The sequence below is a fragment of the Somniosus microcephalus genome, chromosome 23, assembly GCF_052327205.1.
Source record: "Somniosus microcephalus isolate GS21.2 chromosome 23, FLI_Smic_1.0, whole genome shotgun sequence".
In the NCBI taxonomy this organism is placed as follows: Eukaryota; Metazoa; Chordata; class Chondrichthyes; order Squaliformes; family Somniosidae; genus Somniosus; species Somniosus microcephalus.
Window position 1 is genome coordinate 30,148,428 of NC_141009.1, and position 27,791 is coordinate 30,176,218.

Below are 27,791 nucleotides of genomic sequence, written 5' to 3' on the forward strand. Positions count from 1 at the left end.
AGTTTAAGAAACATTTTTGTTTAAGTTTTTATTGTAGGGCCCAAGAGAGTGCCCTTCTGGGCCTCGCAAGGAAACCCTAGGGCTCCCCGTCCCAGGCTTCCTCCCCCTACCCCCGACTAGGATTTCGTTGTGCAGCAGCCTCTTGCTGGGCACCCACTTCCCAACGACTTCCTAGCTGCTCTGATCGGTAAGTCGGAAAGCGGCATCCAAAGGAGGCCCATCCATTAAACTCAGCCAAGCCTACTTGCTACTGCACCCGGACGGGCACGCCGCCTGCTATGCCGTGTTCCCGCCGGGGAGCTAAAATTGAGCCCCATGTTTCTATAATGCACATTTTCTCTGTTAAGTTAAAAGTGGCACAATGAAAAGGCCTACATCATTATATATGTCAAAAATAGAACGCAATGATAAAACATCTGATGTAGTGAAACCTCCCTGTTTGCAAAAGATATGCTCCCACACTACTTTACAAATAATTTAAAAGATTGTTCTTGATGTGGCACAATAGCTGTATGTGCACATAGCCTAAATTGTCAACTGGAGTGTGTCTATTCAATTAATAAGACTGCTCACCAAACTATCCTGTTAATAAGCATCATGTAGCTGATTTTTCCTTGGGGGGGGGGGGGGGCAGGCAAATGGGACAAATTGCAAAATAGTCCAATATTACCAAATCTGGATTATACAAGAAGTCAAAATCCAAACTTCTAATTGAGACACAAACCATGTAACAATTCCACACACAAGTCTCTCCCCAAGTCAGTTTTATGTAATTCCGCTATGCCCACAAGAAATAACCCATTATTCATTGGTGTTATAAACTTCAAGGAACGTGGTAACAGGGCACTTAGAAAATAATAATAGGATTGGGCAGAGTCAACACGGATTTATGAAAGGGAAATCCTGTTTGACAAATCTATTAAGAGTTTTTTGAGGTTGTAACTAGCAGAATAGGTAAGGGGGAACCAGTTGATGTGGTGTATTTGGATTTTCAGAAGGCAATCGATAAGGTGCCACACAAGAGGTTATTAAACAAAATTAGGGCTCATGGGATTGGGGGTAATATATACTAGCATAGACTGAGAATTGGTTAATGGACAGAAAACAGTGAGTAGGAATAAACAGGTCATTTTCGGGTTGGCAGGCTGTAACTAGTGGGGTACCACAAAGATTAGTGCTTGGGCCTCAGCTATTCACAATCTATATCAATGATTTGGATGAGGGGACCAAATGTAATATATTCAAGTTTGCTGATGATACAAAGCTAGGTGGGAATGTAAGTTGTGAGGAGGATGCAAAGAGGCTTCAAGGGGATATAGACAGGCTAAGTGAGTGGGCAAGAACATGGCAAATGGAATATAATGTGGAAAAATGTGAAGTTATCCACTTTAGTAGGAAAAATAGAAAAACAGAGTATTTATTAAATGGAGAAAGATTGGGAAATGTTGGTGTTCAGCGGGAACTGGGTGTCCTTGTACACCAATCACTGAAAGTTAACATGCAGGTATAGCAAGCAATTAGGAAAGCAAATGGTATGTTGGCCTTTATTACAAGAGGATTTGAGTATAAGAGTAAAGACATCTTACTGCAATTATATAGGGCCCTGGTGAGACCACACCTGGAGTATTGTGTACAGTTTTGGTCTATTTACCTAAGGAAGGATATACTTGCCATAGAGGGAGTGCAACGAAGGTTCACCAGACTGGTTCCTGGGATGGGGGGATTGCCCTATGAGGAGAGATTGAGTAGACTAGGCCTATATTCACTAGAGTTTAGAAGAATGAGGGGTGATCTCATTGAAACATACACAATCTTACAGGGCTTGACAGGGTAGATGCAGGGAGGATGTTTCCCCTGGCTGGGGAGTCTAGAACCAGAGGTCACAGTCTCCGAATAAGGGATCGGCCATTTAGGACTGAGATAAGGAGAAATTTCTTCACTCAGAGGTGGTGAATCTTTGGAATTCTCTACCCCAGAGGGCTGTGGAGGCTTAGTCGTCGAGTATATTCAAGACAGAGATCGATAGATTTTTGGATATTAAGGGAATCAAGGGATATGGGGGATAGTGCAGGAAAGTGGAGATGAGGTAGAAGATCAGCCATGATCTTACTGAATGGCGGAGCAGGCTCGAGGGGCCAAATGGCCTACTCCTGCTCCTATTTCTTATGTTCTTATGAATGACATAACAAACTAAGTGCTGTGGCCTGAAATCGAATATATAACTATTAAACACAAAACTAGAGTAATGTGTTCCCAACTCACATGGTAACAACAGCTATCATAGCACATAATCTTGTCACTTAATTTTCAGACACCTAGGTGGAGCAGCATATATTGTATCACCATTGCTAGGAGCAGAATTACTAGTAGAGCGATTCTAGTAATATCAAGTTACAATGTACAAAGTTTGGAATCACTATTCTTGAAAAGAACTTTAATTGTAGACCTGCCATTTTAGATCTATGCTGAAGACACAGCAATGACATATTCTTGCCCATTAATAGTCAGTCTTCATTTCCCCAAAGAGCATATTCTACAGATACAAATCTGGAAACGAGAGGGAAAGACAGGACCAGATGGACTGAAGGAACAGTGCCCTAACCATTTGAAAATAGATTTTAAAATTATGCAAAAAAAAAAGCCATCACCTCAAAGAAATTGAAAAATGGTAAACATAGGGATGATCTACATGAGGTGTTTAAAATTATATAGGGATTCGATAGGGTAGATTCAGAGAACTATTTCCTCCGGTGGGGGAATCCAGTATAAGGGGACATAATCTTAACATTAGAGCCAAGCCATCTAGGACTGAAATCAGGAAGCACTTCTTCACACAAAGCGTAGTGAAAATCTGGAACACTCTCCCCCAAAAGGTTATGGATGCTAGGTCTATTGAAATTTTCAAGACTGAGATCAATAGATTTTTGTTGGGTGAGGGCATCAAGGGATATGGAACAAAGTCGGGTAAATGTAGTTGAGGTACAAATCAGCCATGATCTGACTGAATGGTGGAACAGGCTCGAGGGGCTGAATTGCCTACTCCTGTTCCTATGTTCCACAGTGTCATAAGGCAAAGCTTCACAATTTAGGTATTAGTCCTGGAATATTAGTTAACTAACCAGGTGCTCTCTATTGCCTACATGCAAAGAGCATTATTGTGCCTTATTCTGAACATAGCCCTATACGAAAGAGAACAAGACATATGAAAGGTTAGGTCACCTGTTCATTGATAAATGCGAAGTGGCCAATTGGAATGCATTCAGTTCTTTTAACAGTTTAAAGTACTGAATTGCATCTTTAAAATTACACAAATTCGAGCAAACACCTATTAAAACAACTGTTAGTTTATAACGCTCTATTTCATCAGAGAGAAAAGAAATCTACAGAACATTTCTTCCAAGTGCAGTGCTCTGCATATTTACTAACCCACTGATGAGATACCATTATTATTTTGATTTGGTGCAAAATTTCTACCACCCTCCCCAAAGTGTTTAAAATTACTGCTTGCCCAAAGAGGTTCAGTTGGCCTAACAAGATATTCGATCTAGAACCGCATTATCGCAGTCATTCGATAGTATCTACTTCCAGAGTAATTTCTTGTATGCTTCCTTCAGTGACATTATCTACACATTTCTTCCCGTGCTGTTCTTTGAGGTGCCGCCTGAGTGCGGGCTTATGTGCAAAGCCCACATCACAGTAGTTGCACTTGTGTGGTCTGTCACCACTATGGAGATTCAGGTGGTCCTGCAGAGAACATTTCTGAGTGAACGTCTTCCCGCAAATTGTGCACTGATAGGGTTTGATTCCTGTGTGTACTCGGATGTGCCGTGTCAGGTTACTTTTTTGTGTGAAAATCTTGCCACAACGCAGGCACAGGAAAAGTTTGTGTGTTTTCAAGTGACTGATGAAGTTTTCAAGGTGCTGAAAGATTTTACCACATTTACTGCAATGGTGGGGCTTCTGAAGCCATTTGTCTTGCATTTTAAAATGGTTGGTATACATAGTTTTGTTGGCAAACAGTTTTGTGCCCCTGTTGCGCCTGAACAAAAACCCACCTGCAGCAGCCATTTCCTCATTTGGAAAGCTACTCAAACCTTGCAGCTCAAACTCATTGGCTGCCAGCATAAAACTTGTACCATTGACAACCTCCGACAATCTGGGGGGGTCAGCTACAAAATTCGGTAAACAACCATCTATCACTTTGCTGCTTCTAGAATCAACGGTTGAATTAATGAGGGAGTGCTGCGATTCAGGAGAATTTGCAATAGCTCTTTCAACGCTATTGCTGAAATTATTCGAGAGGTGGCTCAAACTGTCACCATTCTCGCTCTCTTGAATATCACTCGTCAGAGATTCCACTTTAACGATACGAATGTTGCTGTCTTCGGAGTCGGTTTCACATTCGGAGACATCCCTAGTTTGTGTAAGGTCTTCCATTTTGTTCTTTCCAGAGTCAGGTGGAGGGCTTTCTTGTGGCCTTTCTGAATTTTCAGGAAATGCAGCTGAAATGCTGCTTTCACCCATGTTGTGCGCTTGGTCGTCAGACAACAGCTTTGGCTCAATGTATTTAGAAAGGGCCTGCGTGCACCGTTCCACAATGTGGCCCATTTGAAGGTAGCTTGCAGCAGTTAAGTAGTTGACCAATTCCTTCACGGGGAACTCCAGGATACCAGTGTAGCACGACAAAAGTATCTGTTCTCCAACCTCGGAACTCTGGAGAAGTGAAATTCTGACGTCCTTTGAATCATTTAACAAAAACTGGTCCCTCAAAAAGGGAGAGCATGCTGCAAAAATTATTTTATGCCCCAGAAAGGCCACGTTGTTGATTCGGATCGTGACATCACAGAATCGCTTTTGCTGCCTCAGCAAATTCATTTTCTGCAGCATGGAATCTCCATAGCTTGTAAACTTAAAGCGAAGGATGTCAGAATTTGGAGCCATGTTTCCAAACCTAGAAAGAAACAGAAAGAACATGAGCAATTCCACTGTAAAAGAATAAAGATCATTTGGGATTTTAAGTCACTTTTATGGTATATTGCCCAGTAACATGCCATAAGAGAACTCATTTCACACACCGAGTTCAGTCCCAAGGTTGCCGGACACTTGAAGCTCTCTACCTGAATTATAAAATGCTACAACAGTAATTTCTGAACTAGTTTACTTACTTGGTAAAACCTTAACTCTGACTCAAAGAATATCAGTTCAAGCCCCATTCTAGGAACACTGTACATTATCAAGGCAAAGCTTTTCGTCTTTGGGAGCCACATGGATGCATACCATAGAACTCTGTGGCCCATACAAAAAGTTTAAATATATGTTCTCATTAATTTACATCCATTTCAAGCTACTGATACTAGGCACTTGGATTTAGGAATTATTACTGTTGCCTCAATGATGCAGAACAGCCCTTTCCAAACTTCCAGGCCGAGCCAACGGATGAGCAATATTAAGTACAAATAGAACATTGTCTGGACTTTGAGGGCTGGATTGCCAGGGCTTGGAGAAAGTACATGGCCCATTGGCCACAGTATGGACACCTCCAAGACTCGTGTACAATACTGAGCTGTGTCAGATATATAACTACCATTCCTCAGGTGAGATGTTAAACTAGGGCCTACTGTGTCGGTTTTGATGGTCCAGGTAGACATTGAAGATCCTTTAGCATTTGAAGAAAAGCAGGGAAATCTCCCAGTGTCTTGGCTAACATTCTTCTCGCAACCAACACCACCAAAAACAGATGAACTGGTATTATTGCTTTTTGTGGGATTTTGCTGTATACAAAATGACAGCCACACTTGCCTTTGTAACAATAGTCAAAGCTCTTCAAAGTAAATCATTGTATGTGCAGTACTCTTATCGTGTCATAGAAACATAGAAGATAGGAGCAGGAGTAGGCCATTCGGCCCTTCGAGCCTGCTCTGCCATTCAACGAGATCATGGCTGATCATCCAAACCCTAGCACCCGGTCCCTACACCGACAGCCATCCCACCCAAGCCCTATCCCCGTAACCCCACGTATTTAATCCCCCCTAACACTAAGGGTCAATTTTTATCATGGCCAATCAACCTAACCCGCACATCTTTGGACTGTGGGAGGAAACCGGAGCACCCGGAGGAAACCCACGCAAACACGGGGAGAATGTGCAAACTCCACACAGTCACCCGAGGCCGGATTTGAACCCGGGTCCCTGGCGCTGTGAGGCAACAGTGCTAACCACTATGCCACCATGCTGCCCCTCAGAAATCTCTCAATGTATAATAAAAATGCAAGTCTTTCATGTCTTTCTTATTTGGAAGATTGACTTTCAAAAAGGGATGGACCAGTGTGCTACTAAGTCATCTTAAATAACACCAGCTTTAGATGACCAGTTGTCCAGGTTTAACATACCTGTCTGGGTGAATCACAGAGCCTGTTTACTATCATTGGATAAGCAGAGTACTTGTCAAGTACTATGGTCATTTCAACACTGTTTGAAGAGATAACTGCTTAACTATTGCACAGTGATTTTTTTTTGTGTGTATCCCATTAAATTGCAAGGAATGTATCCCAGTGTCCTGGCTTTACAATTGCAGATATGGGCAGTATACGCATGTAAGGGGTTTTGTCCTAGAGAGGTTTCCCTGAGGTTTCTCTCTCTAGAGGCCTCTCTCTCTTGCACAGTAAACCTTGAGTGGTTCGACCCACTCGCCCCTTAGATTCTATACTCTGGACTTAGGCGCAGGAACTACAATGTAGAGAAAACTCGTGTAGACAAAGTTTGATGAAAGAAAGTGAAATTTTATTGCAAATGGAAAAATATCAAATCAAATGCAACACAGATAAGAGAGAGAGAGTACATGGGACAGAAAAACAAACAAACAAATCATAACGACACAGTACTAACTAAAGCAAATACAGGCATCTTATACTCTACAAAGATCATTATGAAATAAGGAAACACACGGAACATCGAGGGACAACAACTCATGTTAATTGTACCCTTAAATCCACCCCCTTATTAAACCTATCTAGATCTGATTGTGAAGGGCCAGAAACATGCTCACCAATCCCACTAGGGAGTGCAAGGTTTTGAAATCGAGTCTGCGTTTGGTCCTTTTAGGCGTTTTGTCTCCACGTGGATCCCCCTGCGAGCTGCGCCACACCTCTCTCCGGAGGTGGGGGTCGGGGGCGGCTGGACACCGGCGGGCCTGGATGTCGGCGGGGTCGAGGATCGTCGGCTCGACCCTGGTCAGGGGAGCCTTGGGCTGGTATGGCCCCTTTGCTTTCGGCTACGGCCCGGGGATGGTCGATGATCTCCCGATGGTTTTCCCTGGGGCGGGACGCTGGTTTCGAGCAACTTTCTTTATACAGTCATAATTATCTTTCTCCTCAGACGGTGGAGAGGAGTCCGCTAATCTTTCCTCAAGCCAGCTCCTCTTTGCCCAGCTCAAAAGCTGGACCGGCTGCTGGGGCTGCAACGACTGTCCGACTGTAAACTGTCTTTTAGCTCGACTCTCCTTGTGACTGTTCAAGCTTGCATTGCCTGAAGCTCACCTCGTGTCTTCTCGTCCCTTCGTGTCCAGAAGCTACTGCCGTCTCCTCCAAGCTCGTTGAGTGCTTGCGTGTAGCTCCGATCTACTGCTGTATCAACTGCCGAAAGGTCTCGCCAGATATACCTTTCTTCCAGAGGCTTCACTTCCCGCCCAAAATCAGGTTAGTCTTTGTTTTAATTTTGGCGGGCTGCGAGCACAGTGGGGTAGTTATTATATTTAAAATGTCTTAAACGGCTGGTAACAGGCCCATCTCTGGTTTGGAATTACCTCCATTGTTCTGAATGTCCTGCTGATCTCGTTATCTAGCCCTGGGTGCTGTTCTCATGAATATGAAATTGTCCCCTTTTGTCTGGGGCAACATTTTGATGGCCTCTGTCTCCAGGCCGATCTTGACTAGATCTGCATCTAATCCATATGCATCCCTGTGGGTCTGGTTTCGTTCTCTCAGGAACAGCTTCCAGAACTTACTGTGGGTTGAATCCACAAAACTGTCTGAGGTTGCGCAGGAACCATTTTAAAGTGTCCCAATAAGCTGATCACATGGTATGGTGGCCATTTTGTATGCCCCTTTTTCTGGGCTTCTTTTAAAACAGTCTTTAAAATCATGGCCTCTTCTGCCATTTGACCCATATTAATACAAAGTCCAATTTTGCGGATCCTACACGCAAGTCGTTTTCAAACCATGTGTGATGAAATATGCCATTCATCACTCATCTGTATTCTCTGTGTGATTGTGCCTGTGACTGTGGTTTAGTTTCAGTTTCATTTCCCTTACCTCAGTTCCGTTTCCTCACCTTGTATTGTATTTTGTGTAGGGCTCCGCCCATACCTGGCCCCTATGTAAGCAGGCTCAGCGTGCCTCACATCCAGTACTGCAGACCTCTGGATGGAAGACACCTCTCCACTGTGTGTTACCTTCTAAGTTAATAAAAGCCTTGTTTTGTTCCGCTAACATTGAGTCTCGGATTTATTGAGGCACATCACCGTGTGTGTGGGGGGGGTCCCTATAAGTACTTGCACACTTGCAGCAAGTCCCTGTGCCAACTTTCCAAAGACAATGTCAGCTACTCAAAGGAAAACAAGCAGTGCTGCTATTGCAGAAAATGTTTTATTAGTAAACAGTAACAGAAATAACATGCCAACAAGTACAAAAAAACCCAGAATTTTCAAGTTTTGTTTGTTGTGCACAATCAGATCCAAAATTCAGATTTTTTTAATAAAGTGGCACATGACAAAAAGTCTCTTCAATACGAACAAAGTTTCTATTTTTTTAATATATATATGTGCATATTCCACCTTCAGTAGCTGATTACTTTTTTCCCCCCCAAACTCATAATTTATAAAATTGCGTCATAATAAACAAAAGCTTGCACCTTATAAACTAAAACTCAAATCTCACGTTCTGTTGCTTTTTGAAAAATCCCACAAAGATTGCTTCACAACTGTCAGCCTCAAGTAACACTCTCGTCTGAGCCAGAAGCACATGGATCCCATTCCAGAGACAAGCACATAATACAGGCTGGCATTTCAGTGCTGTAGTGAAGGAATGCTGCATTGTCAGAGGTGCCGTCTTTCAGATGAGGTTAAACAGAGGCCCAGTCTGTCCCCTCAGCTGGACGTAAAAGACCCTATGGCACTATTTGAAGAGCAGGAGAGTTCTCCCAGTGCCCTGGTCAACATTATCCCTCAGTCAACGTCACTACACAGATTATCTGGCCACTTAACTCGTTTCTGTTTTCTGGACTTTTCAACAATAACGACAACTTGTATTTACGTAGTGCCTTTAATGTAGAAAAATGTCCCAAGGCACTTCACAGGAGCATTATCAAAGATAGTCTGACACCAAGCCATATAAGGAGATATTAGGGCGGAAGAGGTAGGTTTTAAGGAGAGTCTTAAAGGAGGAAAGAGAGGGAGAGAGGTTTAGGGAGGGAATTCCAGCGCTTAGGGTCTTGGTAGCTGAAGGCATGGCCGCCAATGGTGGGGCGATTAAAATCGAGGATGCTCAAAAGACCAGAATTAGAGGAGCGCAGGTATCTCATTGGGTTGTAGGGCTGGAGGAGATTAGAGATACAGGGAGGGGCGAGGTCACGGAGGGATTTGAAAACAAGGTTGAGAATTTTAAAATTGAGACGTTGCTTAACTGGGAGCCAATGTAGGTCAGAGCGCACAGGGGTGATGGGTGAACAGGACTTGGTGCGAGTTAGGACACGGGCAGTAGAGTTTGGATGACCTCAAGTTTACGGAGGGTAGAACGTGGGAGGCCAGTCAGGAGTGCGTTGGAATAGTCAAGTCTAGAAGTAACAAAAGCATGGATGAGTGTTTCTACAGCAGACGAGCTGAGGCGGGGGCGGAGACGGGCGATGTTACGGAGGTGAAAATAGGCAGGGACCGAAGACAATGGCTTCGATCTTCCCAATATTTAGTTGGAGAAAATAAAGCAGCGACTACACTTCCAAAGTACTTAATTGGCTGTGAAATGCTTTGGGAACATCCAATGGGGATGAAGGGTGCTATATACATGCAAATTCATTTTTGTTTTAATTTAGTGCAAAATTCCACTTTTAAAAGCTACTTTTCCCTTCTTGGGCTCTCTGCACGGCACATTAACCTAGTGCCTGCCAATCCTACTTTGAAATCGGCTTCCAGTAGATGCTCAACATCAGCCGCAGGGAAGCATCTGAACTCTTTCCACTGACCCACAGTGGCAGAGCGGAGATCAAGAACCAGGTGTGGGGAAAATTTCAGATATTGTGCCCCATCCTGCCTGATCTAGGACTAAGACCAATCATCTTTTCTTCTCAACCCACCCACAAACACACACAGGATTGTGATATTTCTGTTAGATTAAAATAGATACAGATGCAGGATTGTGATATTTAAAGTGTATTTTACATACAAAAGGTATGTGTTAAAGCATATTTTATTCACACAGATGCAGTTGTGTCCATGGGATGAATACAGTACCATACTTGGAAAGCTCATATCATGTATCCTCTACTTTTTCCCCCCCTTACACTGTCTAGTTTTATGCATGAAGAATGGTCACTTGGGCATGGCTGCCTTCTAGATAGCTAGACCTGTGAAACCGTACCTCATGGACGAGTCGGAGTAAATGATCTCACTTGGGTTTCATTATCCACTTACACATTGGCTTTCATTCAAAGAATAGATTGAGGTACTTGTCATTTCTCACTGGGTACAGGTAGACCCCATAACTCATTTGAGACTGCTGCTTATTCAGTTAAAAAATGCCATGGAATCTTGTATATTCACCTGAACAGGCAGACAGGACCTTGGTTTAAAATATGTATAGCAGCTCTTCGGTACGGCACTTGAGTATTAGCCTAGTTTCATGTGCTCAGGTACTGGAGTGGGATTTGAATTCACAGCTTTCTGAGTCAGAGGCAAGACTGCAACCAAGCAAGTCAAACAGACACCCAAGTGTTTGAAAGCGTCTTCACACAAAAGTGTCAAGTGACGATCCTACTCTGTCTCCTGCCAAGGTCCCCAACTTAATAGGTCCCAATGTCTAGCCAATTCGTGTCGCTCAATGTGGCATTAAGACGCACCCGAGTACACTGGACACAGCAAAGGCTATGAGCCCTGGTAACATCCCAGCTACAGTGCTGAAGACTAGTGCACCAGAACTAGCTGTACCCACCCCCACCCGCCCTGCCCCCAGTCAAGCTACTCAGTGCAGCTATGATCTTGGCATCTACCTGACAATGTGGAAAATCCTCAGATGTCTTATCCATATAAGGCTCTGATCCAGCTAATTACCTCCCCAATCATCACTAAAGTGATAAAAAGTATTAAAAAAAGTAGCAATCATTAGTGCCATCAAGCGATACCAATAACCTGCTTGCTGATGCTCATTTCAGGATCCATTAAAGCCACTCAGCTCTTGACCTCGTCACAGCCTTGATTCAGACATGCATATAACAGCACGATGCTACAGGAATGGCGTTTTCAAACTGCGCTTGAAATCAAGGCAGCATCTGATAAAGAGTATGGCACCAAGGAACCCTTAGGAAAACTGAGGTCAATGGGAATACCCTTCAGTAGCTGGAGTCATTCCTGGCACACAAAAAGATGGTCGTCATTGTTAGAAGCCATTCACTGCAACCCCAGGACTATCAGAGTTCCTCAGGGCAGCGTCCTTGGCCCAACCATTTTCAGCTGCTTCAATTACCTTTGGTCATAATGTCAGGAGTGGGGCTGTTTGCTGATGATTCTACAACATTCAGTCACATTCACAACTGCTCTTTAATAATGAAGCAGCCCATGCCAGCTTACAGGAGGACCTAGACAACATCAGGTTTGAGGTGATAAGTGGCAGAGAGCATTCACGACACACAAGTGGCAACAAGATATGGCCCAACCGCCTCCTCCTGATCTTCAATGTCACCACAACCCCATCAACATCCCCCTTGGGTATCGCTGCTAACTAGAACTTAACAGGACCAGCCACATGAACAGCAGTGTAGAGGCTAGATACTCTGCAACGTGTGGCTCATCTGACTCGTCAATGCCTCTCCATCATCTACAAGGCTCAAGTCAGGATTGTGATGGAATATTTACTGCTCACTTGGACAGGTACAGCCACAACACTCAAACAGTCCATAAAAAACAAAACAGTCTGAGATTGCTGCCCCGCCAGTGAAAATATCCACTGCTGGCACTCGTTGGCTGCAGTATGCACTATTTACAGGACACATTGCAAGAAACCTCTCCAAACTTTATTTGACAGCATCTTCTAGCCCTGCGATCTCTACCACCAAGGAGGTCAAGAGCAGCAATATCATATGAACACCATCACCTGCAAGTTCCTCGTCAAGCCATACACCACCATGACATAGACTTATACCACTTGTTCCTCCAATGTCACTGTGTCAATACCCTGGATTTCTGTAGCCAACACATTGTAGGAGCACCATCGCCACATGTACTGCAGTAATTCAGGAAGGCACACCATCACCTTCTCCCAGTGATGGGCAATAAATGCAGCCTTGGCCACGTCGCCCACAACCCAAGAACAATTGTTTAGAAAACCACACACAGGATTGCGATATTTAAAGTGTATTTTACACACTGCAAGAAAGGCGAGTTGCTGAAAGAAAACTTCTCTTAGATAGTTCCTTTCACCATCCCAGAGGAGTAAACCCCCAATAAAATATGATGAAAGAAAAGGAACCTTAACTACAAAGCACCAGGCGATTATTTAACCCCTCTACCTTAACTTGTCATTAAAGAATCATCGAAAGGTTTAACACCCATACCCAGGGATCATCAATGCCTGGTTTGCCTGAACCTCTTTTTGCAGCAACCAGTCCCGATTATACCAACTGTTAAACAAACCCAACCTCATTTTAGAATACCAAGTACACTACTGAATGAATGGACTACCCACTTCTTGCCAAATCAAAAAGGAAGCCATACAATGGAATCATGTACTAACAGTTTTATTAACATGATTAACATCGTCTTAGTATCAGCACTGGAGAGTATGCAGAACACTTAAACAGAAGCTATTAACTATACAATGACAGCTATACAATTCTGTCAGAACAGCTTTAAATACATTAAATATAATGTCTACTTTGTACACTAACGATGTACTCTACGTCAAATGTGAAACATTTAATCTGATCAAGGGTCAGACTTTGTCATAAATACTCTGGTGGAAAACCAAGGGAATAGTTACCAAATATTTATTTTGAATACTGTTGAGCACAGTCTCTGACCAATCCGGTTAGGTCTCTCAGACTTCTTGCTCACAGTTGCTTTTTAAATACCGTCAGTTTTTGTCACAAAACTCTGGGACATTTTTCTTTCCAAGCAGTATTTCAGTGAGGTTGAAATTGGTTTGGTTATTAAAATTTGACACATAAATGGACATAAAAAAGGTAGAACAATGAATCAAATCCTTCTCTTAATCTACAATCTTGGCTAGTCAGTTTCTTAGATGAAATATAACTTGCTGCTAGTTTCTTCAGGAAACAATCTGTTATTCAGTCAGTTCTGCAGATTACTTCCTGCTTGTTAGTTTCTGAGAGGAATGACCCGTGTCAGTTTCTACTCTCAGCTTCTCATGAAGTAATACTGAGGTTCTTCATAAATACTCTGGCTCCCACAAACTGTCACAGTTTCAGGGCTCTCTCAGACTCTCAAGGATTAGCACTATCAGTCTACAAGGCTATCTCAGTTCCAGCCTCAAGCACTAGGCAAACTAATACTCGATCTCAGTGAATTAATCCTCAGCCAGTTTTGAGCAAACTAATCGCTCCCACCAAATCTTTCTGCTTTTATAACTCTCCAATCTCGCAGGTAGCTTTATCGCTTAAGATGTTTTAAGAATCTCAGGACAGATTGGAGTGGACGTGGCTCAAGATGTTTCTAGAATCTCTAAGCGGATTTGCGGTACGTGCAGCTTAAAATGTTTGTAGAATCTCAAGCCAGATTTTGTGTGTGTGAGGCTTAAGATGTTCAAATATCTCCTGGAGATATTTGAAGGGAAATTATGTCCTTTAATTCTAATCTTATGAGCCAATTCCTCTAAAGGTATGTTTTAGACCTTAAAAAGGTTCTCTGGCAGTCTGGCTTTACTGTACTTTGCTCCTTGCCCATGTCTTCAGAAGTTCAATAGTCAGGGATAGTTCCCTTAGACTGGAAGCTAGCTCATGTACTGTAGTTCCTATTTTCAAAAAAGAAAAGGGTACAGATCAGTGCCAGGGAACTACAGGCCCATCAGCCTGACATCCATTATTGGGAAGATGCTAGAAGGGATTGTAAACCCCTTCTATGATCACTGGGAAAGGGAAAGGTCCATTAGAAATTCACAACATGGCTTAGAAAAAAATAGATCATAGAATCTATTCGGCCCATCGTGCCTCTTTGATAGAACTATCCAATTAGTTCCATTCCCCTGCCCTTTCCCCATAGCCCTGCAAATGTTTTCCCCTTCACGTATTTATCCAATTCCCCATTGTAAGTTATTATTGAATCTGCTTCCACCACCCTTTCAGGCAGTGCATTCCAGATCATAACTCGCCGTGTAAAAAATATTCCCCTCATCTTGTAAGGGGTTTTCCTCGAGAGGTTTCTCTCGCTAGAGGCCTCTCTCTCTTGCACAGTAAAACTTTGAGTGGTTCGACCCACTCACCCCTTAGATTCTATACTCTGGACTTAGGCGCAGGAACTGCAATGCAGAGAAGACTCTTGTAGACCAAGTTTGATGAATCAAAATGAAATTTTATTGCAAATGGAAAAATATCAAACCAAATGCAACAAAAGATAAGAGTACGGTACATGGGAGGGAAAAACAAATACAAACAAATCATAACGACATTACACTAACTAAGGCAAATACAGGCATCTTATATTCTACAAAGATCATCATGAAATAAGGAAACACACGGAACATCGAGGGACAACAACTCATGTTAATTGTACCCTTTAATCCACCCCCTTATTAAACCTATCTAGATCTGATTGTGAAGGGCCAGAAACATGCTCACCAATCCCACTAGGAAGTGCAAGGTTTTGAAAACGAGTCTGTGTTTGGTCCTTTCAGGCGTTTCGTCTCCACGTGGATCGTGGAGCCCCTGCAAACTGCGCCACACCTCTCTCGAGGTGGGGGTCGGGGGCGGCTGGACACCGGCAGGCCTGGATGTCGGCGAGGTCGAGGATCGTCGGCTCGACCCTGGTCAGGGGAGCCTTGGGCTGGTGTGGCCCCTTCTACCTTCAGCTACGGCCCGGGGATGGTCGATGATCTCCCGATGGTCTTCCCCAGGGCTGGACGCTGGTTCCGAAATGACTCTTTATACAGTCAGAATTGTCCTTCTGATTTCTCCAACGGTGGAGCAGAGTCCGCTGATCTTTCCCCAAGCCAGCTCCTCTTTGCCCAGCTCAAATGCTGGACAGGCTGCTGGGGCTGCAACGACTGTCCGATTTTAAACTGTCCTTTTTCTCGGCTCTCTTTGTGACTGTCCGAGCTTGTTGATTCAAGCTTCCTCCAGCGTCTTCTTCCAAGCTGTTTCTTCCTCCTCAAGCTGCGTGTCCGGGGTGCTGCGCTCCGTGCTTCAACTGCTGAAAGGTCTCTTCAGTTAGGCCTCACTTCCCGCCCCAAATCAGGTTAGTCTTTGTTTTAACTTTGACAGGCTTTGAGCACAGCAGGGCAGTTATTATATTTTAAATCATTTTAAGCGGCTGGTAACAGGCCCATCTCTGGTTGGAAATGGCTTTCATTGTTTTGAATGTCCTGCTGATCTCGTTATCTAGTCCTGGGTGCTGTTCTCATGAATATGAAATTGTCCCCTTTTGTCTGGGGCAGCATCTTGATGGCCTCTGTCTCCAGGCCGATCTTGACTAGATCTGCATCTAATCCATATGCATCCCTGTGGGTCTGGATTCGTTCTCTCAGGAACAGCTTCCAGAACTTACTGTGGGTTGAATCCACAAAACTGTCTGAGGTTGCGCAGGAACCATTTTAAAGTGTCCCAATAAGCTGATCACATGGTACGGCGGCCATTTTGTATGCCCCTTTTTCTGGGCTTCTTTTAAAACAGTCTTAGAATCACGGCCTCTTCTGCCATTTAACCCTTATTAATATGAAATCCAATTTTGCAAATCCTACACTCTCACTTCTGGTTCTTGTGCCAATTACCTTAAATCTGTGCCCTCTGGTTACCGACCCTTCTGCCACTGGAAACAGTTTCACTTTAGTTATTCTATCAAAACCCTTCACGATTTTGAACACCTATCAAATCCCCGCTTAACCTTCCTTGCTCTAAGGAGAGCAACCCCAGCTTCTCTAGTCTCTCCATGTGACTGAAGTCCCTCATCACTGGTACCATTCTTGTAAATCTCCTCTGCACCCTCTCGAAGGCCTTGACATCCTTCCTAAAGTGTGGTGCCCAGAATTGCACACAATATTCCAGTTGGGTGTCTAACCAGTGTTTTATAAAGGTTTAGCATAACTTCCTTGCTTTTGTACTCTGTGCCTTTCTTTATAAAGCCAAGGATCCCATATGCTTTCTTAAACAGCCGTCTCAAATTGTCCTGTTGCCTTCAAAAGATTTGTGTACATACACCCAGAGGCCTCTCTGTTCCTGCACCCCCTTTAAAATTGTCACATTTAGTTTATATTGGCTCTCATTCTTTCTACCAAAATCCATCACTTCACAGCATAAAATTTCATCTGCTCATTTCACTAGTCTGTCTATATTCTTCTGAAGTCTACTGCTATCCTCCTCACTGTTTACTACATTTCCGAGTTTTGTGTCATCTGCAAACTTTGAAATGATACCCTGTATACCCGAGTCCAGGTCATTAATATGTATCAAAAAGAGCAGTGGTCCAGTTGTCATGGTCCACGTAGGCACCAATGACATAGGTAGGACAAAGAAAGAGGTTCTGCTGAGAGAGTATGAGCAGCTAGGGGCGAAATTAAAAAGCAGAACCAAAAAGGTAATAATCTCTGGATTACTTCCTGAGCCACGAGTGAATTTGCACAGGGTAAACAAGATCAGAGAAATGAACGAGCGGCTCAAAGACTGGTGTGGGAGAAATGGGTTTCGGTTTGTGGGGCACTGACACCAGTACTGGGATAAGAGGGAGCTGTTCCGTTTGGACAGGCTTCACTCGAACCATGCTGGGGCTAGAGTCCTGGCGAATCGAATAACTAGGGCTGTAGCGAGGGCTTTAAACTAAATAGTGGGTGGGTGGGGGGGGGGGGTGGAAAGGAGAGCCAGGTGAGCAGGAATTTAAAAAGTCAATGAGAAATGATAAAGCAATAGAGCAGGATAGAGATGGGGGAAATAATAATAACTAGAGTGTGACAGGAAGGGACAGAATGTTTAAAAATAAGAGTGCAACAGAAAATGGGGCCAAAACAAGGAGAAATGGTAAAAAGGCAAAGTTAAAAGCTCTATATCTGAATGCACGCAGCATTCGTAACAAGATAGATGAGTTGACGGCACAAATCGATACAAAAGGGTATGACCTGATCGCCATTACAGAGATGTGGTTGCAAGGTGATCAAGGCTGGGAACTGAATATTCCAGGGTATTTGACAATTCAGAAGAATAGACAGAAAGGAAAGGGAGGTGGGGTGGCTTTGTTGGTAAAGGATGGGATCAGTGCAGTGGTGATAAGTGATACTGGCTCAGAAGATCAAGATGTAGAATCAGTTTGGGTGGAGATAAAAAGTAATAAAGGGAAAAAGTATCTGGTGGGCGTAGTCTACAGGCCCCTGAACAGTAGCAATACTGTTGGACAGAGTATAAATCAACAAATAATGGAGGCCTGTAAAAAAGGTACGGTAATAATCATGGGTGATTTTAATCTCCATAGTGATTGGACAAATCAAATTGGCCATGGTAGCCTTGAGGAGGAGTTCGTAGAGTGCATCTGGGACGGTTTCCTAGAAAAGTATGTAATGGAACCAACCAGGGAGCAGGCTATCTTGGATCTGGTATTATGTAATGAGACAGAATTAATAAATGATCTCATAGTAAAGGATCCTCTAGGAAAGAGTGATCATAGCATGGTTGAATTTCAAATTCAGTTGGAGGGTGAGAAAGTTGTATCTCAAACCAGTGTCCTGATCTTAAACAAATGCAATTACAATGGCATGAGGGCAGAACTGGCTAAAGTGGACTGGAAAAATAAATTAAAGGGTAAGACAGTTGAAATGCAGTGGCGGACATTTAAGGAGATATTTCATAACTCTCAACAAAAATATATTCCAGTGAGAAAGAAAGATTTTAAGAGAAGGGAGCACCATCCGTGGCTAACTAAGGAAGTAAAGGATGGTATCAAATTGAAAACAAAGGCATACAATGTTGCCAAGATTGGTGGGAGACCAGAGGATTGGGAAATTTTTAAAAACCAGCAAAGGATGGCTAAAAAAAAAGCATTATGAGAGTAAACTGGCAAGAAACATTAAAACAGATAGCAAGAGCTTCTACAAGTATATAAAAAGGAAGAGAGTAGCTAAAGCAAAACGTTGGTCCCTTAGAGGATGAGACTGGGGAATTAATAATGGTGAACAGGGAAATGGCAGAGACTGAACAAATATTTTGTATCTGTCTTCACGGTAGAAGACACTAACAACATCCCAATAATGGATAATCAAGGGGCCACAGGGAGGGGGGAACTAAAGACAATCGCCATCACTAAGGAAATAGTACTTGGTAAATCAATGGGACTAAAAGATGACAAGTCCCCTGGACCAGATGGCCTGCATCCCAGGGTCTTAAAAGAAGTGGCTGCAGAGATAGTGGATGCATTGGTTGCATTATACCAAAATTTCCTGGACTCTGGAGAGGTCCCAACGGATTGGAAAACCGCAAATGTAACACCCCTATTTAAGAAAGGAGGGAGACAGAAAGCAGGAAACTATAGACCAGTTAGCCTAACATCGGTTGTTGAGAAAATGCTGGAGTCCTTCATTAAGGAAGCAGTAGCAGGGCATTTGGAAAATCATAATGCAGTCAAGGAGAGTCAGCATGGTTTTATGAAAGGGAAATCATGTTTAACAAACTTGCTGCAGTTCTTTGAGGAGGTAACGAGCAGGGTGGACAAAGGTAAACCAGTGGATGTGGTGTATTTGGATTTCCAGAAGGCATTCGATAAGGTGCCACATAAAAAGGTCACTGCATAAGATAAGAGCTCATGGAATTGGGGGAAATATATCAGCATGGATAGAGAATTGGCTAGCTAACAGAAAGCAGAGAGTCGGGATAAATGGGTCATTTTCCATTTGGCAAAAGGTAACTAATGGGGTGCCACAGGGATTGGTGTTGGGGCTTCAACTATTTACAATCTACATTAATGACTGAGTGTAATGTAGCCAAGTTTGCAGATGATACAAAGATGGGTGGGAAAGCAAGTTGTGCAGAGGACTCAAAGAACCTGCAAAGGGATATAGACAGGCTAAGTGAATGGGCAAACATTTGGCAGATGAAGTATAATGTGGGAAAGTGCGAGGTTATACACTTTGGCAGGAAAAATAAAAGCGCAAATTATTTAAATGGAGAGAGATTACAAAATGCTACAGTTCAGAGGGAGCTGGGGGTCCTTGTGCCTGAAACACAAAAAGTTAACATGCAGGCACAGCAAGTAATTAAAAAGGCAAATGGAATGTTGGCCTTTATTTCAAAAGGGTTGGAGTATAAAAGCAGGGAAGTCCTGCTACAGCTGTACAGGGTATTGGCGAGACCACACCTTGAGCACTGCGTACAGTTTTGGTCTCCTTATTTAAGGAAGGATATACTTGCATTGGAGGCAGTTCAGAGACGATTCACTAGGTTAATTCCAGAGATGAGGGGGTTGACTTATGGGGAAAGGTTGAGCAGGCTGGGCCTATACTCATTGGAATTTAGAAGAATGAGGTGATCTTATTGAAACATAAGATACTGAGGGGGCTCGACAGGGTAGATGCTGAGAGGATGTTTCCCCTCATGGGGAAATCTAGAATGCAGGGGTATAGTTTTAGAATAAAGGGTCGCTCTTTTAGAACAGAGTTGAGGAGGAATTTCTTCTCTGAGGGTCGTAAATCTGTGGAATTCTCTGCCCCAGAGAGCTGTGGAGGCTGGGTCATTGAATACATTTCAGGTGGAGATAGACAAATTTTTGCAAGATAGGGGAGTGAAGGGTTATGGGGAACAGGCAGGGAAGTGGCTTTGAGCCCAAGATTAGCCATGATCTTATTGAATGGCGGAGCAGGCTTGAGGGGCCAAGTGGCCTATTCCCGCTCCTATTTCTTATGTCCTAATACCGACCCCTGGGGAACACCACTGTATACTTCGCTACCGTCTGAAAAACAACCGTTCACCACTGCTCTCTGCTTTCTGCCCATTAGCCAATTTTGTATCCACGCTGCCTTTGCCCCTTTAATCCCAGGGACTTCAATTTTGCCAACGAATCTATTATCAGTCTATACTTTATCAAACAAACAATTCAAATTCTCAAACTGCCATGGTGGGACTTGAACACATGTTCTCTGGATTATAAATCCAGGCCTCTAGATTACTAGTCCAGTGACATAACCACTATACTACTATATCCTGTTTATACTATTTTCAGACGGTAGCGAAGTATACAGTGGTGTTCCCCAGGGATCGGTATTGTACCCAGTCATGCCATACAAATTTGATGAGTTTTTTGAGGAAGCCACTAGGGTAGTAGACTTATGAGGAAAGGTTGAGCAGGCTGGGCCTACACTCATTGGAATTTAGAAGAATGAGAGGTGATCTTATCGAAACATAAAATACTGAGGGGGCACGACAAGGTAGATGCAAAGAGGATGTTTCCCCTCGTGGGGAAACCTAGAACGCGGGGGCGCAGTGTTAGAATAAAGGGTCGCCCTTTTAGAACTGAGATGAGGAGGAATTTCTTCTCTCAGAGGGTCGTAAATCTGTGGAATTCTCTGCCCCAGAGAGCCGTGATGGCTGGGTCATTAAATACATTTCAGGTGGAGAGAGAGGGAGGGAGGGAGGGAGGAAGGAAGTGTTTAATCATGATGCTCCGGCCATCATGGTGTGTGGGCAGGCTTGATGGACCAGCTGATCTTTTCCTGCCGGTCAATTTTGTATGTTCGCACTGAAGAATCCGGTTACCGGTTTTGAGTATCTTATTAAGCTTGGCGCTATAGTCAATTCCAAACTAAACTCTTATCCTTTTTGATTCCTTTCAAAATTGTCTTAAATTTATCAGGCCCTTAAAGTCAACTTTCCTACAACACACACACAGGATTGTGATATTTGAAGTGTATTTTACAAACACTGGATTGTGATATTTTATTAAATAAACAGCAAGTTAAAAGTAAATGAGTACTGTTCTATAGATATATGCAAGAACACTCAATGGTGACATGAAGTTGAAATTTATTTTGGAAATCTCAATAGACTAAATTTCAATTTGGACTTTCAACAATAAATACTTATTTTAATGAAATCCAGTTGAGTTTAAATAAAACTCTCTTTCCAATTATAACTGTTACTAAAATTTATATACAAACAAAACTGAATTTCAGGATTTTCCTGTTGATTAGATCTGATGCATGTTACAACACGTGATGGTTATCTGTGAGGGTTGGAATAGATTCTAATAGATCAGAGTATGTAATTCTGAGGTTCTTCTAAGTCACTGGTAGCAAGCTATTTTTCTGCAGCATTATAAAGATCTCTCCTATATTATCCTTTTCTGGTTCATGTCTCGTTTAAAAAAAAAATCAGAAACAAGGTGAAAGATCAAGGCCCATAAGGGCAGGACAACACAAAGGTTGAAAACAGTAAAAGAGAAGATAAGGTAAATCAGAAAGTAGTGACTAGTTGACACCAAGCTTAGGTTTTCAAAAACACGAACACTGTAGAAGGAAAGACTGAAGTAAAGTAAGCAGTTCCACAGGTACGAGGCCCTGAGAAGGAATGAGTTGGAGTCAAAGACTGCGCATCGAGTCCTGTATTCAACACATCTTAAAAGAAAACAAATTTCAACAAACTGAAGAAAACTAGCACCTCATAAGCTAGGTGTACAGTATTTGTCTACCACTGTAATGGCAAAACAATCTCATGTTCCAAATGCTACAGATATGAACAGTAAATCATTTATTAAATCAGGCTGCATGATTGCCTTTTCAAACCACAAGCTAGAGTCCTGAAAGTTGTCTTGATACAAGTCTCTAGTACAATCTTCAGAAAATCAATGTGGGTAGTGGGTCTGACTAATAGTTTCAGCTTGTTTATTATGCGTTCCAGACTTAGGCCGAAAGGGATAAATAGTTGTTTCTATTTCTCCAGTATTTTGGACTTGGCCCAATATTATAAAAGGAAAGAAGATCAAGTGAATTACAGTGCGATGGCATAGTACCATTAATCCTTTCCCTCAGAATTGGGTCACACCAGCCAGCTAATTTCAATAAGAACTAATAGAAAATATTAAAATCTGTGATAGTAAAAGGAGAACCGAGAGTCAAAACAGCATTAATACTATGCTCTATATATAGCTAGATGAATACGCTACTTTTTAAAACCATCCCAGCTAGACAGTAAAAGCCATTTCGAAGTGGAAGCTTCTGCTTACCAAACAACAACCATTAGATCATTTGAAATCATCAACAGCCAGGTCACTGAAGAATGTCAGGTTTACATCCTCACCGCTCACAAAGTGCCGGTCCTTCCATAGTGAATTACATCTTCACTTGCATGTCTTTCAACGGGGCAATAAAAATCCTGTTTCTTTGAATTCTTCAGATAGTTTTTTTTTTAATGCTTCTCACAAATTATCTTTTTATCTTTGATGGTTCCAACTTTAGTCCTCCTTCATATAATTGACATTCTTGGCTTCACCATTTTCTTTGATCTCAAAATGGAACTCCTACCACCTCCTCGATTTCTAAAGTTGCCTCCAGGAAGCCATTTCTCCTTTTGTGCCAAACATTTCCCCCCCCCCTCAACAACACAACCCTCTATAAAGCCCAAGTCCGTCCAAAAATTGAATACTGCAAAGGCTATCCGAGGAGGCTCTGCTAGCACAACTCATACTCCAGGGCAGGATACAAGGAAAAGCTGATTATCTGTTGAGCGATATCACTCTCACTTCCAAGCCTCCAATCTCTCACTTCATCATAACCTCTCTCAGTTTTATCAATAGTAGTAACATGTTCAGTGCTCCTCTGAACTTTCCTCTCTTCATAGAACATACCATCAATCAGGTGCTTCCTTCTCCCTACAGAAAACAAGGCTCATTGCACAGCCTTCTACTCAAACTCATTCCTTTCCAGGGCCTCAAATATCAGACCTTTCCTTTTTGCTACATTTTTCAGGCTTTTAGAACCCAAACTTGGTGTCACCCAATCACTACTTTCTGATTTACCGCCATCTTTTCTTTTATACCTTTCCAAGTGTCCTGAACAAGGGACCATGACTCTTCACCCCATTTCTTAATTTTTATAACACTACTCGTTACTAGGTAATACATACGTGAAACTGGAAAGGGCTTATATAGGAGGAATCTTTATAACCGTTCATAAGAAATGGCTTACTAAAATGTCCCAGAAGAGGAATTGTGTACCATATATACTCACATATAAGACAACCTGTGTAAAAGACAAGCCCACAAAATTCCAACATGTACAAGACGCAGGTTACAATTACAAAGCTTCTATCCACCATAATTACCATTATTTTGTCAGCAAGCATCCACAAATAATTTTTCTTTCCATTCTTAATTTAACCATTACATTTCTAACAGATGCTTCATTTTGCAGTGCTATGAAGGTGACACTCTCTCTAGGCCTCAGTCCCAGCTCCCACTTCTGATTTTTAAACCGCTTTGCCCTGTATCTATTCTGCTGTTATCTCAGATTTTAAAAATCAACAATCTTGGCTTCATTATCAGTTCTGACCTTAAATGTACCCCCTGCCATCTCATTTTCTAAAGCTGCCTCCAGGAAACAGTTCTTTTCTGGCAAATGTTTATTTTTGCTTCAACAACTTTTAACTCTCTTATATAAAGCCCAATTCCATCCAAGACTTGCATACTACTCCTGTAATTTTTGACGGCTCTGCTAGCTCCTCTCTCATGGAGGAAGAGTTGCCATGTATATCACAGCCCTCAAGGACTGAGCGACAGCTGACAGCAATTGATGATTATAATGTGCTGATATGGTGTTGCAGCTGGGCCTACCATCTTTGGAGATTTCTCAGCTAGGAGGGAAAGCAGAGGGAAGATGTGACCCTGGTACAAGGCAAACCCTATATTTTTAGCTTCAGATAGGGGCACAAATTTCTAGTCATGTGAATATATACAGTATACACTCATTGTTAATTCTCCATTGACAAACTGTACACTTGTCACACAAGTAACGACTAACCTTTGATCATCTAGGACAAAAAAACTATGATTAAAGCTAATGGAAATATCCATTTAAAAAAAAAAAAAAAATAGTACACAACCATAGCTAGCAATGCAAACCTTCACCGAGCACTTCAGAAGGCACCACAAATGAGCCATTATCTACCGACTCCCTCTCGACTTTGATTTTTCATTGTGGCAGATTGGGCAGTTTGACAGATGGGTCCAAAGAGCAATCTAGCATCTACTGTGGAGGATTTGCAGACTCCCTGGGATTTGTTTCCTTGTGCAGAAAGGCCAGATGGCCTTTTTGAATGCTGTAGCAAGTATTGGTGGGGGGTGTCAGAATTTCAATATAGTAAATCTGGTATCTTAAAACTTTCTAAAGGGGCTACATGTAAATTTGTGTTGGGGAAAAATTAAACCTAGGCTTTTGTGGTTTCAAACCAACAGTAATAAGGTTTTAGGTGTCATTGTTCCCATAACACCAATGTACACAGAAATACTTAGCCATAAGTAGTATGTACAGACTTGGATATTTTCACATGAAAGGCTGAGGTGAGGTAGTTGGAATAGGAGGAGACTCGTGTGGAGTATAAAGACCAGCACAGACTAGTTGGGTCGAATGAACTGTTTCTGTGCTGTATATTCTATGTACATAATAGTTCATTTTCACTTCTGCAAGTTATCACTAGTGGGGACTGTGAAAATAAAGGTGATGGATGTGTACACTTTTTTTCCTAAAAGTTGCAAAAGCTGACTGGTAGCATGGGGGAACTAGGTAAGTGGGGACTTAAATCAGACTATTTACATCTGTTGGATTGCTACAGGTTTAAAATGGGGCAGGTTTGAAAGGGAATACCTAGAGTATTCAGCAGAGTCAAAACTGTAGCAACCCACAATTCTTTTAACATTTCTACTGAGATTAATACAACACTGCTCTATGAATTCATTTCAGCTCACAATAATGTTTATTCCTTTCCAGGCTGCAAAGCACTGTAGGAATTAAAATGAAACATTTACCAAAATTCAGCAGCAGTAATGTGAAATACTGCAAGCATTTTCCACAGCAGCCCTCATTCAAAAAAGTCAATGTTTTACCTGGAGGGCATATGAAGGTGAATGATAAACGTAGCGTTCTGATGCAATTAACGCTTTTCATTTTGACAGAACCAGGACAGAATTGTTCTGCAAGTAAAATATCTACGCCCATTCCTTTTCTCCCCCCTCCTCACTCAAAAACCCCCCAGTCCTTTCTTGCTTCAGTTCTGCAGGTATTAAAGGTTTTGCCCCACTTTCATGTGTCTTTTCTGATTAAAGAATTTGTCTTTTCTGATTAAAGAATTTCAGTGTGAAATGTTTGCATCACCAGAAGACCACAACAGCACACTCACCTCGACAGAAAAACCTGTTTACAAGCTATTTCATACATGAAAAAAACAGAAGGCATGCTTCTTTCAAAAGTGTGGGCAGATATTAGAAGAGAGTTTAAAGTTTTGTTTAAAAAAAACTAGCATTGATGAGTCACTACTGCTGTAATCTGCACTGTTTAAGAAGTGCATTATAATCACTACAGTGTTACTGGGGCTCTTTGTTTATTACAAGTACAACAGCCTCTTTCATCTCAAACACAAGTGATTAGGTATAATGAGGACAGCTGTTTATCCGAAAACTCAAATGTTTAAAACCCATCTAACAACATAGTAATTTTATTACACACTGCTGATTGAAATAGGTGTGAAGAAACAATCTCAATTTGTCCTTAATGCCTAGCCAACAGAAATTTCTTGGAACTATGACACAATAACAGTTATTTATAGTGTCTATGTCTCTTTTAATTATCTTTGTACTTAAACCACTATCATCTACTTGTGCTGAAATGCCCCATTTTATTATTTTTGCTGTTGTTCATTGTGCTCCACAGGACTAACTAGATGAAGCATACCCAGTGTAGCCTGGTGATAATACACTGAAATCAGTTATCAAGTGCAATACCAAAAACCAATGACTGAAGCAAAACTGGACGAGTTAAGAAGTGGAACGAGTTTGAGATTTTTGACACTATGTACACCGGATAAACTGAACAGCACATACATAAAAAGCGCTCTGATGCCACACAATACACAGCAGCACGACAAATAGAAGGAACTAAGGACATTAATTTGCAGCATGTCCAGCTATTTTAAAATGTATCGGGGAAAAGTACTTGCAGCAAGAGGGACGAACTAAAAATAAACATGTACAGATCAGTGCAGTGGTACTTTAAATAACTTATCCTGCATCTGTTGTGAAACATCAGAACGTGGGATGGGGGTGGGAGGAGGAGGAGAGTTCAATTTAGGATACCAATTCCTAATCTCAATAGTCCTGCAAGTAGAAAACAGAACGAAATTCCGTACCAAGTTATTGTACAAATAATTTTCGAAGCAAAAAAGTGTAAAGTATTATGTGGGAGTCAGCACTTTGTGTGTGTGTGTATATATATATAATATATAAATATGTATGTATGTGTGTAAATGGAGCCAGACTGCAGCCTTCTTGGGCCTAGTACTATAATGGAACAAAGCCAAGCCTGCTCTAGGTTTGCCCAATACAGAGTTAACACACAGACAAAACACAAGAGCAACACGGGGGGGCGAGGGCTGCTCCAGAAATCGCACGCCAGCGCCAACTTCCACCTCAACATTACGTTTTAATATATAATATATATTTTTTCCCTTTTTTAATCGCTTCCGGCCTCGCTAGAGAGAGAGTGTATGTATGTGTGTGTGTGTATCTAGGCGGAGCGCTAGAGAGACGGTTCTAGCGAGAGAGAGAGAAAAGGGAAAGAGAAAAAAAAATCGCCGATCTAGCATTGTGATAGCGGGAGGAGCGAGCGAGCGCCCCAAACTGAGCAGAGCAATCCAAGAGAAACAAGTCCACAAAACCCCCCACCACCACCCTTTCTGCGGGGTGGGGAAAATGAGGGTTGGAATTAAACAGCGGGGCGAGCAAATGAAAGGGGGAATCGAGATCTTATATAAACACGGTACCTTCCCCCTCCTCCGGATTCTTGAAGCTCCAGCACTCGCGTCTCTGCTCGAACACGGGAGCGAGGGCGGACTGGATTAATCTAGACAAACACTGCAAGAACCCCGTCAATCATCCTCACTTAAAGGGGCCACCCCACCCTGACCCCCCGCACCTCCAACTTCTAATTTAATCACTCCCATTTGGATTTTCTTTTGAGTGGTGTTTTTAAAATATATATGTAAACTTCTCCAAAAAAAAGCACTCACAAATTAAATTTAACCATGCTGAGATTTTATTTTTTTTACAAAGCAAAGAACTTGCATTTATGAATCACCTCAGGACTGAGCCCCAAAGTACTGGAAATGTAGTTACTTTTGTAATGT

The 27,791-nt window shown here is 42.3% G+C and overlaps 1 protein-coding gene across 1 annotated transcript; it reads right to left on the reverse strand.

Annotated features, from left to right (window-relative positions):
- Positions 1-2,406: 2,406 nt before the first annotated feature.
- zbtb26 (zinc finger and BTB domain containing 26) lies at positions 2,407-27,551 on the reverse strand. The gene is made up of 2 exons (XM_085965712.1): positions 27,429-27,551; positions 2,407-4,951 (listed from the first exon to the last, which is right to left on the reverse strand). The coding sequence occupies exon 2, from the start codon at positions 4,939-4,941 to the stop codon at positions 3,565-3,567; it is 1,377 nt and encodes a 458-aa protein (XP_085821838.1). The 5' UTR covers positions 4,942-4,951; positions 27,429-27,551; the 3' UTR covers positions 2,407-3,564.
- Between the last annotated feature and the right edge of the window lie 240 nt (positions 27,552-27,791).

Excerpts from the sequence above, each read along its gene's own strand:
- zbtb26 (XM_085965712.1), bottom strand. The coding sequence starts at position 4,941 with ATGGCTCCAAATTCTGACATCCTTCGCTTTAAGTTTACAAGCTATGGA.